The 16,899-nt window shown below is 35.4% G+C and overlaps 1 protein-coding gene across 1 annotated transcript; it reads right to left on the reverse strand.

The window, feature by feature from the left end:
* Positions 1-11,029: 11,029 nt before the first annotated feature.
* Positions 11,030-13,759, reverse strand: LOC139854383 (uncharacterized). The gene is made up of 4 exons (XM_071843689.1): positions 13,030-13,759; positions 12,193-12,803; positions 11,715-11,997; positions 11,030-11,619 (listed from the first exon to the last, which is right to left on the reverse strand). The coding sequence occupies exons 1-4, from the start codon at positions 13,757-13,759 to the stop codon at positions 11,030-11,032; spliced, it is 2,214 nt and encodes a 737-aa protein (XP_071699790.1).
* Between the last annotated feature and the right edge of the window lie 3,140 nt (positions 13,760-16,899).

Consider the following 16,899-nt stretch of genomic DNA (forward strand, 5'->3'; position numbering starts at 1 on the left):
TATTTACTTTACGCACTTTATTTATCGTCATTTAATTTCTGTTATCTATTTTACGCACTTTAAATATCGGGACATGTATACAAGGTTTTGACATATCATATCGACGCATCTATATATATTATTTGGAATCACCATAGACACTCTATATGCAGTAATGATCGAGTTCTCTATACAGGGTTGAGGTTGATTCTCAAATAATATATATACTTTGAGTTGTGATCGAGTCTGAGACATGTACACGGGTCACGATATTTATTAATTAGTTCGAATATTATATATTAAACTATATATAAATTATTAGACTGTTAACTGTGGACTATTGACTGTGGACTAATAATATTGGACAATTAAAATGAATTAAAATATTGATTATAACATATGAAACTAAACAATTCTTCAAGTTGCCACTTGATTTCGTCTTAAACATCATTTGTATCTTCACGATTACATTCTGCGTTCAAACCTTTCATGATTCTTGAAAACACCTCGATCGAGAGGATGAACCAACCGCACTTCATTTACGGGAGAAAAGATTTATGCATATAGTTATGCACCGGAAAACACTCGGAACCTGAGTAAACGTTTAACACGTAGCTGTGCTAATTCATTTAGCGTTATTATTACCAAAAATAACTTTGCATCTGCTGTTCGAGATAGCCAGTTTTGTCACAGCTCCAGCAAGACAACTTCGACTTTTAGTACGAAACAACCTTATTATAACGTTGATATATACGCGTGCTCTTTTATTTTTACCAGGGAACCTTTCATATTCCACCATATTACCATCAGCGTTTAATCATCTAAAAACACAATTTTCCTGAAACCACCTCGGATTAATAACCGATGATTCAGATATCATAACATTAAATGCAGAGGAAACAGAAAAATGGTAGATGGTCCAAACAACCAAAAGTTTGATGATAAAGAAAAGAGTGTTAGGAACGCTCGATAGAAAATTGGGTATTGAAAAACAGATTGAGCTACCCATTAAGGAGACCAAGGACAAATACAAGGACCAAACCCTATATTCAAAGGATTCAGGTAATTCTGGATCCGTTGAAATCTTTAGAGAATATCTTGCTACGAAGTCATGTTAAAATCTTGGGGAAAATCTTTCTCCATCAACCATCGAACTTAGAAATTCCAAAATATCATCATCAATATCTTCAATATTTCTGAGGATATTTTCATAAATATTCTCGTTCGAAATTATATACCTCCTCGTGCTTCCTGTGTATCATTATATTGGAAACATTCAATAGAAAATTTAGTACCGAAAAGCGGATTATGCGAAACTATGAAAGAAGCCGTGAACAAATCACAAAGAATAAGTTTGACTTCAAAGAATTTAAATGATTCAATGTCTGCTGAAGTCTTTAGCGAATATTTTGCTCATTACTCTAAACCCTTGCGGACAATAGTTTCCATCATCCTCTGATCTTAGATATTCAAAGATATTATCGTATCTTTCATTATAAATATCCTCGATATTTCTGAATATATTTTTATAACTAATACTATCTGAAATCATTTATCTCTTCGTTCTATCAGTGTTACATCATATAGAAACTGTTAGTTTCTATATTCTGTAAACTTTCGAGCTTAAAATATGAATGTTATTGAAGTAATGTTGGGAACTGATGCATGAGTTAGTATAATATAATGACACTTGATCAACGTGATTATATTACAGTAAGTCATGCTGAGTTCTAATGGGACATAATGGTTCACAGTAGATCATACCACCATTATGTGTCATGTTACATAACTCTTTCATTCTAATTAACTTCTGAACATATCAAGAAAGTATATTCTTGATAGCTCTATTCTCAATGATTCTGGTAATTTGACGAATCAAATCGTGCTATTACGTTCTTTCTTGATTATAACATTAAATTCATTCGAAACTCCATACTTACAAATTCTAGACCATTACTCGTTTTACCAGAGATCGAGAGGAGATTAAAAAGACGAAGAGCTCCGAAACATAAAGGAAGATATAAAACTCGACAACAACACTGATATTACAATAATTAAAAATTAAAACATCACGACAATTAAAAATTAAAAGATTACAATCAAACTACTCGTCGTCGTCAATTGTCATCTGCAAAGTAGCGTTCACCAGTCATTTCACCATCCGTGAGGTACTCTGGAGACATCGGTATTTCTCTTGATGCCTCAACTGCTGCTTCAGCTGATTCATCAAGGTAACGATAACCCAACGTCTCTTCATCTTCAAGAACCGCATACAAAGAAATGAGTTTACCGCGATCTTCAATGGTATCTTTTATAAAGTACCATTGATAATTGGTACACAGAAAACTTGCCCTACAATCCGCATCATAATCGACTTTATAAAAGAACACAGACATGAATTCACACGGAACTTTTTCCTTCAGAAAGGATAGCAAGTCTTGTAAACCAACATCACGAATGTTGATATCTTCAAACGAAATACTGTCGCCCCACTTATATTCCTTCATTTGATTACGAAAATCACCTCCGTAATGAACATCGAATGAAACAATCCTTGGGGGAAGTGTTAACATTTTGCAGTTTGGGAGTGTTTGATTTTGATTTTGAGAAAGGGGGAAATATAAAAGAAATATATGTTTGAGTGTATAATATGAAGTATATGGTTGGTGTTTTTATAGTGTAAAAGTGACCGTTGGGATAGCCGTTGAAATTTTTTCTATTTTACTAACGGCTAAAAATTTGGGCAAGTTTTTGGGCGAAGGTGGACGATGCCCGTTGGGACCTCTCTCATGATAGTTTCATTCGTGCTCTTCAAATAATCGAATTATTTTATCTGTATTATTTTGTAATGATGAAAACACTCTTTATCAGCATATATTCGTCAAGAAAAACATATTTATTGTTAACCATGACGACCTCACTCAAATTTTGGGACGAAATTTCTTTAACGGGTAGGTACTGTGATGACCCGGGAATTTCCGATCAAATTTAAACTTAATCTTTAAATGGTTTTCGACACGATAAGCAAAGTTTGTTAAGTTGAATCTCAAAAAGTTTAAAACTGTGTTCATACATTCATTTAACTTCGACCAGATTCCAACGATTCACGAACCATTATATAATTGGATATGAATATATATGTATATATATATATGTGTGTGTGTGTGTGTGTACATATATATATATATATAAACGTTAACAAAGTATTAGATGTATACTATTATACATGAGCGTATTTGCTTCAATATGCTTATCGATAGAATTAGAAGATAATATCAAATGATTGATTTATCAGATACAATGTATGATTATAAGTCTCTGTTGAGAGGTCCACTATGATTTAAGAAATCTATTCTTTTTAATGATATTCGGAAATTGGTAAAAGTAACTTACAAGTGAGAACAAAGTGTCACTTAATGTGAGTTAGACAAAAGTTAGTGAAGATCCTTGTTTGATTTCCAATACATGCTTTACTATATTTCACTCGTGATTTTTGGTTAAGATAACAATTTAATTTTCATATTATTTATCATGAAAGTGAAATTATGGAATATAGATAACTTAGAAAATAGATGCATATATATTTTTTTGAAGTAGAATGTAAAATATTATATGAGTTAATTAATTATGTAAAATAAAATGAAAATAAGATATTATAATTAATATTAATTAAAGCATAACTATATATAAATAAAGTATATTAAAAACAAATATTAAATGATTGTAATACTCGTTGGACGATTCGATTATTATTTAGAGAAGTTTAATTTGAACTTATGTGATTTTAGAATAAACAGTGATCCGAAAATAAGTTCTATAAATTTTAGGCTTACTAAAAATGTATTTAGGATCTAGCTATTAAATTTTAGCACTTTTTATATTTTACCCAAAATTGAGAGGGACAGTTGAGGTATTTTTTTTATTTAATAAGTAATGATTGAATTTTATACCATAGTGACTGAAATAAATAAAGATAATTGTTATAAAAATATGGAATTTTTCTGAGTACTTTTTATTCGCCACTGAGTGAACAACGGGGTACGAAATAGTAGTCCGTGAAAACTGTCAGTAAGATATTTAATTAAGATGCACGTTTATTATTATTAATATTATTATATTATATATTTATGTTTTCAAATCGAGTGAATATGTGAATGGAATAGGAAAAACACTGTATATGATTGATTAACGTGTTTCCATTTGATTACTTATTGACACTGAGTATCATTGTATATTTATTATTATATTATATTATATTTTATATTCCATATTTCTATCCCTGTAGCTTTGAGCACAACAACACCTATGCTATTTACATTTCTGTTTCATGAACAAAACAAACCACACCCTTGTATCCACTTTTCCTTCTATCAATTTCTCTATTTTTCTTCTCCAACGATCAAGACCCATGAACCAACCATTCACCACACCATGATAACCAACCTCACCGGCCACCACCATAAACTATCATAAACGTCACCATGGTTAAATCGTTGATACTCATGTTCAAAAGCCACCTACAACCGCTAGTTATTGTTTCTATTTTGTGACGACTCAAGTACCACTCATCATCATGTTATGATTACTAATACCAATCTGTTTTGCTTTTCTGCTAACGAACCTCATACACCATCGGGTATTACCACATCCGTCACCACCTTCCATCATTCTCGGCTCAATCGAACACCACCCATGACCACCATAAAACCACCTTCAAACCACCATCATCACCACGACAACCTTCGAACCTGTTTCATTTTCTCTCTGTCGGATCAACCATCACAAAAACACCACCATCACCATTATCAACCGTATAATGTTTTCTACTTTAAACCAAAAATTGCTAGCTGCTGCTGTCTCCTTCTGTTAAACGAGCATCTTACTACCTCTCTCCCTCCTGTACGTGACCAAGAAACCCCCTGCTCGTGCTATTTTCCTTCTGTGCTGTTCCGGTGGAATTAAAACACGAAAAAGATGACATTGCTACAGTAAATGTTAATGTTAATGGGAGATTACACGTTTCGCGAGAACAAGAATGATGATGACTGTGGATTCTTGCAGTTGCTATTATACTATTTCTTCTTCTGTTTTTGTCACAATGATGGATGATGTACGTGATAAAAAGATATCGATGATGATGATGGTATGATGTCGATGGTGATCAATGATGAAGTAACGAAGAATGGTGATCGTGAATGATTAAACAGTGATCGATCTTTTATTTATTTATTTATTTTCTTTTTCTTTTACAACGATGGTGATATTATGATCATATGAATATGATATGTTTGATATGCTAATGATAACAAAATAAATGATGAAGATGATCTGAATTTTTTTTATATAAGTGATGAATAGTCCTGGGTTTTGTGTGGAGAAGAAAAAGAGAAACAGAAAACGTGTTACAAAAATTAGATTGGGTATTACTTCAGAAAAACAATCGCAGAGGAGTGGTTAGGTATTTGTTCATTGAGCTAGAGGTCATGGGTTCGAAACCAAGAGTGTGCATATGTATTTATATTTTTTTTTATGTCTAAAGAGATTGGGTTAGTTGGGTCTCCATATTGATTGTTGGGCCGAATTCTGATAATTGTTGCTGGGCCGTAACCCTTATGATAACTGATGGGCCTTTGATTGAAAGATGGGTCATTTATGTTTAAGTGATGGTTGGGCTTGGATAAAACAACTGGGCCGAATTAATACAAAAATGCTGTTGGGATTGAAAACGAAAATATGAGTTATATGATATAAGTCGTAAATCAAAAATACAAATTGTCGAGCGGTTCAATGGTTAGTAGTATGTTTGATGAGCGGGAGGTCATGGGTTCGAGACCTGTCTTGGGCAGTTAATTCTTTTTAATGCTACAAAGGTATAATTTAATATTATTATCATTTTTGTATTATTATTATTATTATTATTATTATTATTATTATTATTATTATTATTATTATTATTATTATTATTATTATTATTATTATTATTATTACTATCATGATCCTTAACTTCGTATTATTACAAATATCAATTTTTACAAAAAGAATATATTTTTATAAAAATATATTTATTATAAATTATATTAATATTACATAATATTATGTTCTAACTAATATAATATTATAACGTTAATTAAATTATATATATATCAAATAAGTATCATAACTAAATATATAAATTTGCTCAATTACGATTATATGTTTTAATATATATACAAATGATATAGGTTCGTGAATCTGAGGTCAACCCTACATTTGTACAATATCGTTATATGTATTTTTACTACAAAATACATTATGGTGAGTTTCATTACTCCCTTTTTAAATGCTTTCGCAATATATATTTTTGGGACTGAGAATACATGCGCTGTTTTTATAACTGTTATACGAAATAGACACAAGTAAGTGAAACTACATTATATGGTTAAATGATCGAAATCGAATATGCCCCTTTTTAGTCTGGTAATCTAAGAATTAGGGAACAGACACCCTAATTGACGCGAATCCTAAAGATAGATCTATCGGGCTCAACAAGCCCCATCCAAAGTACCGGATGCTTTAGTACTTCGAAATTTATATCATGTCCGAAGGAGGATCCCGGAATGATGGGGATATTCTTATATGCATATTGTGAATGTCGGTTACCAGGTGTTCAATCCATATGAATGATATTTTTGTCTCTATGCATGGGACGTATGTTTACGAGAAATGGAAATATGAAATCTTGTGGTCTATTAAAATTATGAAATGATTATTTATGTTAAACTAATGAACTCACCAACCTTTTGGTTGACACTTGAAAGCATGTTTATTCTTAGGTATGAAAGAAGTCTTCCGCTGTGCAATTGCTCATTTTAAAGATATTACTTGGAGTCATTCATGACATATTTCAAAAGACGTTGTATTCGAGTCGTTGAGTTCATCAAGATTATTATTAAGTCATTTATAGTTAGATATATTATAAAATGGTATGCAAGCCGTCAACTTTCGATGTAATGAAAGATTGTCTTTTCAAAAACGAATGCAATGTTTGTAAAATGTATCATATAGAGGTCAAGAACCTCGTGATGTAATCAACTGTTGTGAATCGTTTATAATCGATATGGACTTCGTCCAGATGGATTTGGACGGGTCTTGACAACAATGCGACAAAAAATTCTGCTTTTTCGTTCACTTTTTACTGAATGGTTTGACCAGACTTTCCCAGACGACCCAATGTCGTCCAAAAAAGTAGAAACCAATTATTGTACTGGCGAAAATTGGCTCCAAAAAATAGAAAATTTTCGCGCGTTTTTTCCCCGGACGACTGGTCCTCTGGAATGCCTTTAGGGACGACTTGCCGTCTGGAATGCCTTTAGGGACGACTAGTCGATTTGCCTACTTATACTTCATCCTCAACACATATTGAACGCACATCTAACAATATCCAATGATCGATCCTAGATTATTCAATAAAGGTTAATCAAGGATTGAGTGCAATGAGGGGGTACAATGGATGTCGATTAGAATTTTGGGACCTTCTTGTCATATTTCGTTAAGTGCTAAATGATCAACAACCATGTCCCGATCTTCGTAAATTACCTTAACCAACAAAGAACAAGTCTCGGGCAAACTCACGAGAGAGATCAATATGGTTAGGGCAATTCTTCCAGAATCAACAACCTTAAATGAGAGGCCAAGCTCCCTATTTATAGGTTTGAGACTTATGTGGAAGTAAGATGTTCACGCACTTAGGCATTCCGCACAAGTACTGCGAGAACCCTACGCACTCTTTAATATTTCGCGCAGTCCTACCGCATTCATTAACATTTACCGCGGTTTTATTGTCTTGCATTCTTTGTCTTTAAATACCTTTTCGCATTAAAAACATACATATACATGCATATGTATATGATCAAGTCCCCCAGTTTATTGTGTTACATTTTTACATAAAATGTAATACAATAAACTCTAAAAAATAAAAATTGTAGTTTACCTCTCGCTACCAACAGTTTACGCACAATCTTTACACACAGATGTATTATATTTCCCCAACGGCTATTTTTATATCCATTGATTAATTATTATTGCGTTTATAACCGCTGGCGTAAGTTGCTTTGAGATTTTATTCGTTCACTATATATAGGACTTGATTCACTATTTCATCCAACACACTTTTCTCACATTTCTTTCTCATTCACATTTGATCTTTATCACTTTCTTCCCGTATTAATGTACTCTTTTCATAAGTAATTTTCACTTGCTCGAATCATCATTATGAAGGTATCAGAGATTGAAAAGAAGGATGATACTAAACAGTTTCTTGCTGAAAGCTAAAGAGCCCGGAATCTAGAGCATCCAGATCTACGCTTAAGTCTCCTGCTACCAGCTCAGAAACTGAGACATCAAGCAAACACAAAGCCACATCTCCTCTCATTGGATCTACTGAAAAAAGAATTACGCGATCCAGCTCAGTTACTCCCACCGAGCCCAAAACTGGTAATCGTGTACACTTTCATTTTATTATTTTCGCTTTGAGTAACACCTTCAGTATACGTATACTAATACTTCTTTTTGTTATTTATTCTCAGCGGAAACAACCATCACTCCTCCATCAACAACGCAATTAAGTTCTCCTCCAACTTTTGATCTTTCCAAATATGAAGATCTCTGGCGCACTCCACCCAACTCATTAAAATCTATAAAGGTGGATGGCCTTCAAGGTTATTTATGTGCATCCCCAGAAGCTGCTCTGGATCAAAGACAGCCTATGAAATTAGCCCTTCCTCATGAACTGCGCGCCGAGTTTAGCAAACTTTCTCATGGAGACGCTTTTAACTGCTTTGCTCAAAATTTCTTTATGACATTTGTATCTGCGTTTGATGCAATGTCCCGTCAAGAAAAATTTCTTATTTTTTGAAAAAAGAACAATCCAAATTTGCAACTGCCCAATCCGAACTTCTCGTGAAGGATAAACAACTATCTTCCGCAACCACAGAACTACAAACAGCAAAATAATCCGCAGAGGATTTGAAAAAAGAACTATCAGAAAAAAGGATAATCTCCAAGTGGCATATGATTCCATGAAAAATAAACTTATTCAATTCCAAACCGACTTGAATGCGGCCTTATCCGCAAAAGCTACTGCGGAAACTAACTTCGCGAAACTTCGCGAACATTTGCCCGAGCTTGGGCAAAAAATTATGGATTCTCGCCCCGTTTCTCAGCAATTTGAAATGTATGTTACCGCACTACAACAACTTGAGCGAGTTAAGTTTTTGGGAGGGATTAGTAAGGTGACTGTATTACTGGAGCCAATGCCGGAATACATTGAAAGGCTCATTTGTCCTCTTGAAGAAGCAGAGGAGATGGTCGCATTGACCAGAGAAGGAATTTGCAAAATTCCTATTCCCAAACTGGATGCCATAAGTCAAGAAAAAGATGCTCCCGTTGAAGACATCATTAAACTAGACTTAGACAGCCAGGAATAGGCTTTCACAACACAAGCGCGACAGTACGCGTATTTATCATGATTTTGTATCCACGCAGTATTTTCTGTGATATTATAATAAAATTTTCATTTATCAATTGCAATTGTTATTATTTATATAGCGCTTAAGAGTATTATCCATAATTACTAGCATTGTCCTTTGCAATTTCATTGCTCATTATTGTGCACATAACGAGCAATTACTTTATGCGAAACAACCTGTATGCGCGTGCATTATGCACATTATGAATCTTCTAAGTCCGCCGAAACGATCCTTAGGCATAAATTTGTGTTTCTTGCGAGGCATCCAAGTATGGCTAAATCAAATACCTTGGGCAAAATTTTTCGCGTTTCGTTCTTTTCGCATACACTTTGAATTATTTTTATTAACTAACAAGTGGTCTTTACTATCACTTTGCATAATTGCAAATCTCATTATTTATGTGATGCTTAAAGTTTACAAATTATGCACAAGTATCCCATTATGAAATTTGAGTGAAATTCGAACTTTATTTATTTCATACAGCATTACAATCATAACTCTGATGCATATTGCACTAATCATTACATTGTGGTGTTGCAACAACCTTTCATATTATTTTTCATTACATATAGTATCTTTTCAACAAAGTAGCATGCCACGCATTAGGTATGTGACGCCCCTCAATGTCTTGGAGTTAGTAAGACCCTACCGCATTAATTCCCACTATTTGGTTTGGTCCTTCCCAATTAGGTCCCAATTTACCAAGTTTTTCAGCACGACTTGCTTCATTATTTCGCAAAACCACTCTCCAACATCAAAGGCTAATGTGCGCACCTTCTTATTGTAATACTTGGTAATTTGTTGCTTATTGTTTGTCTCTCTTATCGCAGCCATAAGTCTGCGTTCCTCAATGAAATTTAAATTTTCACAAATGTTATCTGCATTCACACTTTCATCAAAGTTAGTAACCCTATGCGTCAGGACAAAACTTCCGCGAGGATCAATGCTTCTGACCCATACACAAGGCTAAAAGGTGTTTCGCCTGTACTTTTCTTGAAAGTTGTACGATGAGCCCATAATACATTCGACAGTTCATAAACCCCCCCATTTCACTTTTCATTCAAACGCTTTCGAATTCCGCTGACAATATCGCGGTTAGTTACTTCGCATAGCCCGTTTGCTTGCGGATGCGCTACCGATGTGAATTTTTAGATTATATTCAATTCTGCACACCAGCTTAAAATTGGGTCTTTTGCAATCTGTTCCCCATTATCACTTACAAGCTCTCGCGGGATACCAAACTTGCAAACAATGTATTCCCAGACAAAATTCCGCACTTGTACTCCAGTTATTGTGCGCAAAGCTTTAGATTTTACCCATTTAGTAAAATAATCAATTGCTACAATCAGAAACTTTACATTCCCTGCCCCTGGGGGAAATGGTCCCACAATATCAATGGCCCATTTATAAAACGGCCATGGAGAATTAATTGGGATCATATCGTGTCTTGGTTTTCTATTCTGCGGTACATGCCTTTGACAACTTTTACATCTTTTAACTATTTGTGCAACATCACGATACATGGTAGGCCAAAAATAACCCATTCACATTATTTTCGCCGCAATAGTTTTGTAACCAGAATGAAGAGCACAAGATCCACTATGTACCTCCTCAAGAATTGTTGCAGCCTTTGCGAGTCCCACACACCGCATTAATGGTCCCAAATATGACTTACGATATAACATATCATTTTCAATCACATACATAGGTGATCTTTCTTGCACTAATCGAGCTTCTTTATTATCTTCTGGTAGTGTATTATTGCGCAAATAGTGCATTATAGAATCCATCCAATTCGGTTGAACTTCCTCTATAGCCACAACAAACAGACTACCATCAATAGACTTATGGGGAAGTTCTTCTACCCATACCTGCTTTTGAAAGTGCAAAAAAGTCAATGCAGCAAGCTTACTCAACGCATCTGCCTTTTTGTTTTGACTTCTTGACACTTGTGACAATTCGAAAAATTCAAATTTTTCCGTGGCTTCCTGCAAAAGTTTCAAATACTTTTGCATGGACAGCTCATGAGCTTCAAATGAACCATTAAATTGATTTGCCACTAAGTACGAATTTACATATGCGCGTAACTGTGAAATATTCATTTTACGCGCCACATTTAATCCCGCAAGCAGTGCTTCATATTCAGCCTTGTTATTTGTTACATCAAAATTAAAACGCACCGCGTATGTATGTTCTTCACTACTCGGACTTGTTAATACCAATCCCGACCTGCACCTTCAATACACCACGCACCATCTGTATATAAATCCCAAATTTCATGTTGAAGAGGTTTTAATTGCGTTCTTTCATGGATGCCTTCAAGCTCACCCGACATTTTTGCAAGGTAATATGCTAAAACTTGGCCCTTTACAGATGTGCGCAGCAAATATGTTATTTCAAATACTCCAAACTCGATTGCCCATTTGGCAAGTCTTCCTGATACCGCGGGTGTACTCAAAACTTGTTTAACAGACAAGTCAGTTAAAGCATGTATCGGATGACCTGAAAGTATCTGCATAACCTTCTTTATGTCAAAACCAACTCGTAAATAAACTTTTTGATAGGTGCGTAGTTTATTTCACTTCCCTCAAGCGCCTTGCTAACAAAGTAAACTGGCTTCTGGACTTTGTTTCGATCCGCAACAAGCACTGAACCAAATGCTTCATTCGCAATCGAAATATAAAGATATAAAAATTTCGCCATCTACGGGTGCAATCAATGTAGGTAGCGTAGCAAGCAATTGCTTCATTTCTTGAAATGCTTTATCTGCCTCTTCTGTCCATACAAAATTCTTCTGCTCCGAACACCCTTTAAGTGTACGGAAAAAAGGCAACTGTCTTTCCACGGCCTTGGACAAAAACCTAGTCAAAGCCGTTATCTTTCCTATCAAACTTTGCACTTCCTTGACAGTCTTAGGCACGGTCATGTTTTCAATTGCGGTTATTTTCTTAGGATTAGCCTGGATGCCTTGCTCAGTGACATAATATCCCGGGAATTTGCCTTCTCTTTCTCCGAAGCTACATTTAGACGGATTCAATTTCATATTAATCTTGTGCAAACTTTCAAAAGTTTCTTCCATATCAAACAAAATTTGCTCTTGCGTTTTGCTTTTTATGACAAGATCATCAACGTAAGCTTCAAGGTTACAGCCTATTTGGCCTTCAAATGCCTTATCAATTAATCGCTGATAAGTTGCTTCCGCATTCTTGAATCCAAAAGGCATTTTAATATAACAATAAATGCCCTTTCCAGTATGAAAAGCGGTTTTATCCTCGTCTTCTTGCGCCATTGGAATTTGATGATACCCTTTTGCGGCATCTAAAATACATTTATAAGGGTAAGCGTGCAAAGACTCCACTTTTAGATCTATTTCGGGCAGTGGGTAATTGTCTTTTGGACAAGCTTTGTTTATGTCTTTGAAGTCTATGCACATCCTCCACGAACCGTCCGGCTTTTTTTTTTACCAGTACTGGGTTTGCAACCCATGTTTGATATTTTACTTCGTGCAAAATCCCTGCATTAACTAACTTGGTAACTTCCGTACATAACCATTTCATGCGATCATGAGCCATTCCTCTGCGCTTTTGCACAATGGGCCTTAGTGCAAGATTAGCATTTAATCTATGTTCTGTATCGTCATGCGGAATGCCAGCCGTATCTTGCTCACTCCAAGCAAACACATCCATGTACACGACAAGCATTTGCACAATCTTAGTTCTTATTTCCTCATCCAACTCAGTGCCAATTTTTATTTTTTGATCAGGATATCTAAAGTTTATAACAACCATGTTATCCTCTATAATTTTGTGTGCAACAGCTGCATCTTGCGTGCTTATAGCTGCACGAATGGACTGCATAGCCATAGAGTTTATTGTTGCCACACCTTTACAAGTATTGAATTTAATCATTCCATGTATCATAGATGGCACTATGCCAAGCTTGCGTAACACGGATCTTCCCAACAGCATGTTATAACGCGGAGCCGAACTTATGACATAAAAGTCTAATTGCGCTTGTCTTGTCAATTTGACATCTGCTTCATCACGCAACTCAATATTTAGCGATAATTGCCCCATGGGCCATACAGATTCACCTGCGAAACCAGACAGAGATATCGCGGTTGCCTGCAGATCCGCTTTAATGCATTCTAGCAATTGTCGAAAGCATTGCTCATATATCAAATCTATGCTACTGCCAGTGTCGACATGTATTTTCATTATTGTTATTCCCGTATTCGCGACCTTGCATGATATGACTAACGGCTTATCGGACATATCGTAGTTTTGTTTAAATAGAAAAGTGATGGGCGCAAGTTACCATTTTTCAAGCATTTCAGCCGCTTTTCGCTTTTTGAGCCCTTTCTTCTTGTGTATTGTACTAACTATTTTCGCATCTCACTCATTTTGAAGCGCATTAGTTGAATTTTTGGCCAAAAACAATTTGTGCGTTTTACGCACCTTCAAATTCATATTTTCCACATTCGCAACATTTTTGATGGCTAAAAGCTTTTGTTGCTTCGTCATTTTGCTTAGTTTACTGCTTTGGTTAAGGAGATTACTTTTTCCTGCAATTTAACAAAGAAAATAACACGATTAGATTTAAGAAATGAGTTTAATAGCTCGATTAAAATGAACGCAAATTTCTCATATCAATTCTATTCGTGTCCCAAGGATGGCGCCAATTGATCAATCCTACATTATTCAATAAAGGTTAATCAAGGATTGAGTGCAATGAGGGGGTACAATGGATGTCGATTAGGATTTTGGGACCTTATTTTCATATTTCTTTAAGTGCTAAATGATCAACAACCATGTCCCGGTCTTCGTAAATTACCTTAACCAATAAAGATCAAGTCTCGGGCAAACACACGGGAGAGATCAATATGGCTAGGGCAATTCTTCCATAATCAACAACCTCAAATGAGAGGCCAAGCTCCCTATTTATAGGTTTGAGACTTAAGCGGAAGTAAGATGTGCGCGCACTTAGGCATTCCGCACAAGTACTGCGAGAACCCTACGCACTCTTTAATATTCCGCGCAGTCCCACCGCATTCATTAACATTTACCGCGATTTTATTGTCTTGCATTCTTTGTCTTTAAATACCTTTTCGCATTAAAAACATACATATACATGCTTATGTATACGATCATCCAACACTTAAACTACATTATCACACTTTTAAACTCAAAATGGTGACCCTTTCGCCGATGATTGTCTCAATCGAAGTGTATTATGGAAGTGATGTAATGAAATGAAACTTTACGATTATACGCGTGGTTCAAAAGCTACGTTCAAAAACATTGACGTTCGCGACGTGGGTTTAACCTTTTTGAAATAAAATATTCCGTTCGAACACACGGACGTCTTGTTTTATGAAGATGACTGTGTTCCAGAATTGTGCGCCACATATCTCTGTACTGACGATCAGCGGAACGGTATAAAAGAAACCCTGAGTTGGCCTTCTGATCGCATTTCTCTTTATTTGGTTTTGGAAGGCGAAAACACTTTTTTAACTTTCCGTTAAGTTAGTTATTTAACTTGGGTATTATTTGTATCGTTTTTATTTGTATCGTTTGTATTTGTGTCTCATTTGTATTTGAATCGTTTGTATTAGTTATGTTGAATGAAATTGTTATGTTGTTGTCATTTGTTTTGAAAGAAAATGGATTTTAAGTAGATAAATCGGTTATTATATATAAAGAAGCATATTTAAGTAGACAAACGAATTTTTTTGAATTAAACACAACAAACGACAAACATTAAATTAATATAATACAAAGTTACTGAATTAAACACAAGTCAACGATAGGTAAAGTACTTATCAGACGTCGTCCTACATATCCTTCAAGCACACGACTAAAATTAAACACACTTACTAAAATTAAACACACTTACTGAATTAAACACACTTCAAGCACACGACTACAAAGTTACTGGTATTGAAACACACTAATAATGGCAATGAGGATGACTACGAGCATTCAATTTAGTGGACGAACTTTCAGAACCTGAGCTCGATGCTGCCGATGTTTCAGAAACGAAGGACCGGTCGATAGGTAATGTGGTTATCGGACGTCATCCCACCAAACCTACAACCACACCAATACTAGTAAATACACGGTTCAGAAATGCTCCGTACGGAGGATGAGGTATTGTTTCAGCATAACGAAGTTGATTCATTCGGGAAGCGACCAAATGAGCAATATTTACTTGGATGTTGTGAGTTATGCACTAGTGAAGACATGCTTCAGTCATTGACAATCGAGTGACGTTTGGTTCGCGGTGGTACATGTTACTGCTAATAATTGCATTTCTTAGTGCAATATTTTTTGGACGAAGATATTCATCAAGGATGCCTAAACGTTCTACAGTTCTGAATGGAACCACAGTACGACACACAAGTATGGCCATGTCATATTTTAGAATATCCTGAGGAAGAGCTTCGAGGTCTTCACTGGGAAAATAAATATTTTTACCTTCAAATGGTACGCCCAATAGCATACCAAATTGTTCAAGAGTATACTCGTGTTACCAGTCATAGATTTGAAACCTCACCAATTGTTCATTAGTGAATTCAAAGTTTGAATAGAATTGATGCACGAGTGCAGGAAAAAAAATTATCAAGCAAAAGGAAAGGAAGCCAGCCCATTCTTCTTCTGAATTCACCACCGATCTCTAGAAAATCTTGTAGTCTAACTTGTTGACCTTCACTAATAGGTCTATTATTTGTTGGTTGATTCATAGTGTGATTGTAGAGATAGAGATAGAGAGACTTGAATGTATAGATATGGATGAAAAGAGTGTGTATGGCTACTCTTTAAGTAGATCCACAAACTGCCACCAAGAATTCCCGTACAAATGTTTCCCGCCCAAAATTTTTCCCGCCCTAATGTAACGGTGTTTATGTGTCGGTGTACGTAATGGTGTAATGTAACGTTGTTATGTAACGGTGTATTGTAACAGTGTTATGCATGTGTCGGTGGGCGTTTAAATTACTAATTTTTTTAACGTCACTTTTATTAAAACAACATCACGGGTACAATTTTACAATAACAACGAAAGCTAAACAACGATAATACAACAAAACATTTAGAAATCATTGAGATCAGGAGAATCAGACGAATAGAATTTGCCATCTGTGTCGTACTGTGGCCCGGAGGGCACGCAGTCCTCTTCATCAGACACAATGTTTTCGCTCTCATCCCGGAACTCGATATACAACTTGATGATTTCGTTGCTGGTCACTGCTCGACCCACACGCATGGTCCAGTCTTCTTCATCTTTAAGAAGACTGGCTGGAACATTGGGTTCCTTGTAGAACCACACTTGTGAGAATGCAAGAGGTATGTCCTCTTTGAGAAAATCAAGTAGTTCAGACAACGGATAATTTCGAACATTCATGCAATACTCCCTC

This window comes from Rutidosis leptorrhynchoides, chromosome 6, assembly GCF_046630445.1.
Source record: "Rutidosis leptorrhynchoides isolate AG116_Rl617_1_P2 chromosome 6, CSIRO_AGI_Rlap_v1, whole genome shotgun sequence".
Taxonomy (NCBI): domain Eukaryota; kingdom Viridiplantae; phylum Streptophyta; class Magnoliopsida; order Asterales; family Asteraceae; genus Rutidosis; species Rutidosis leptorrhynchoides.

Coding starts and splice junctions, on each gene's coding strand:
- LOC139854383 (XM_071843689.1), bottom strand. CDS start 13,759: ATGTCCGATAAGCCGTTAGTCATATCATGCAAGGTCGCGAATACGGGA. Junction 12,804..13,029: donor TGATCGCATGAAATGGTTAT/GTACGGAAGTTA, acceptor AATGTATTTTAG/ATGCCGCAAAAGGGTATCAT. Junction 11,620..11,714: donor GTGGTGTATTGAAGGTGCAG/GTCGGGATTGGT, acceptor CTGAATATGAAG/CACTGCTTGCGGGATTAAAT.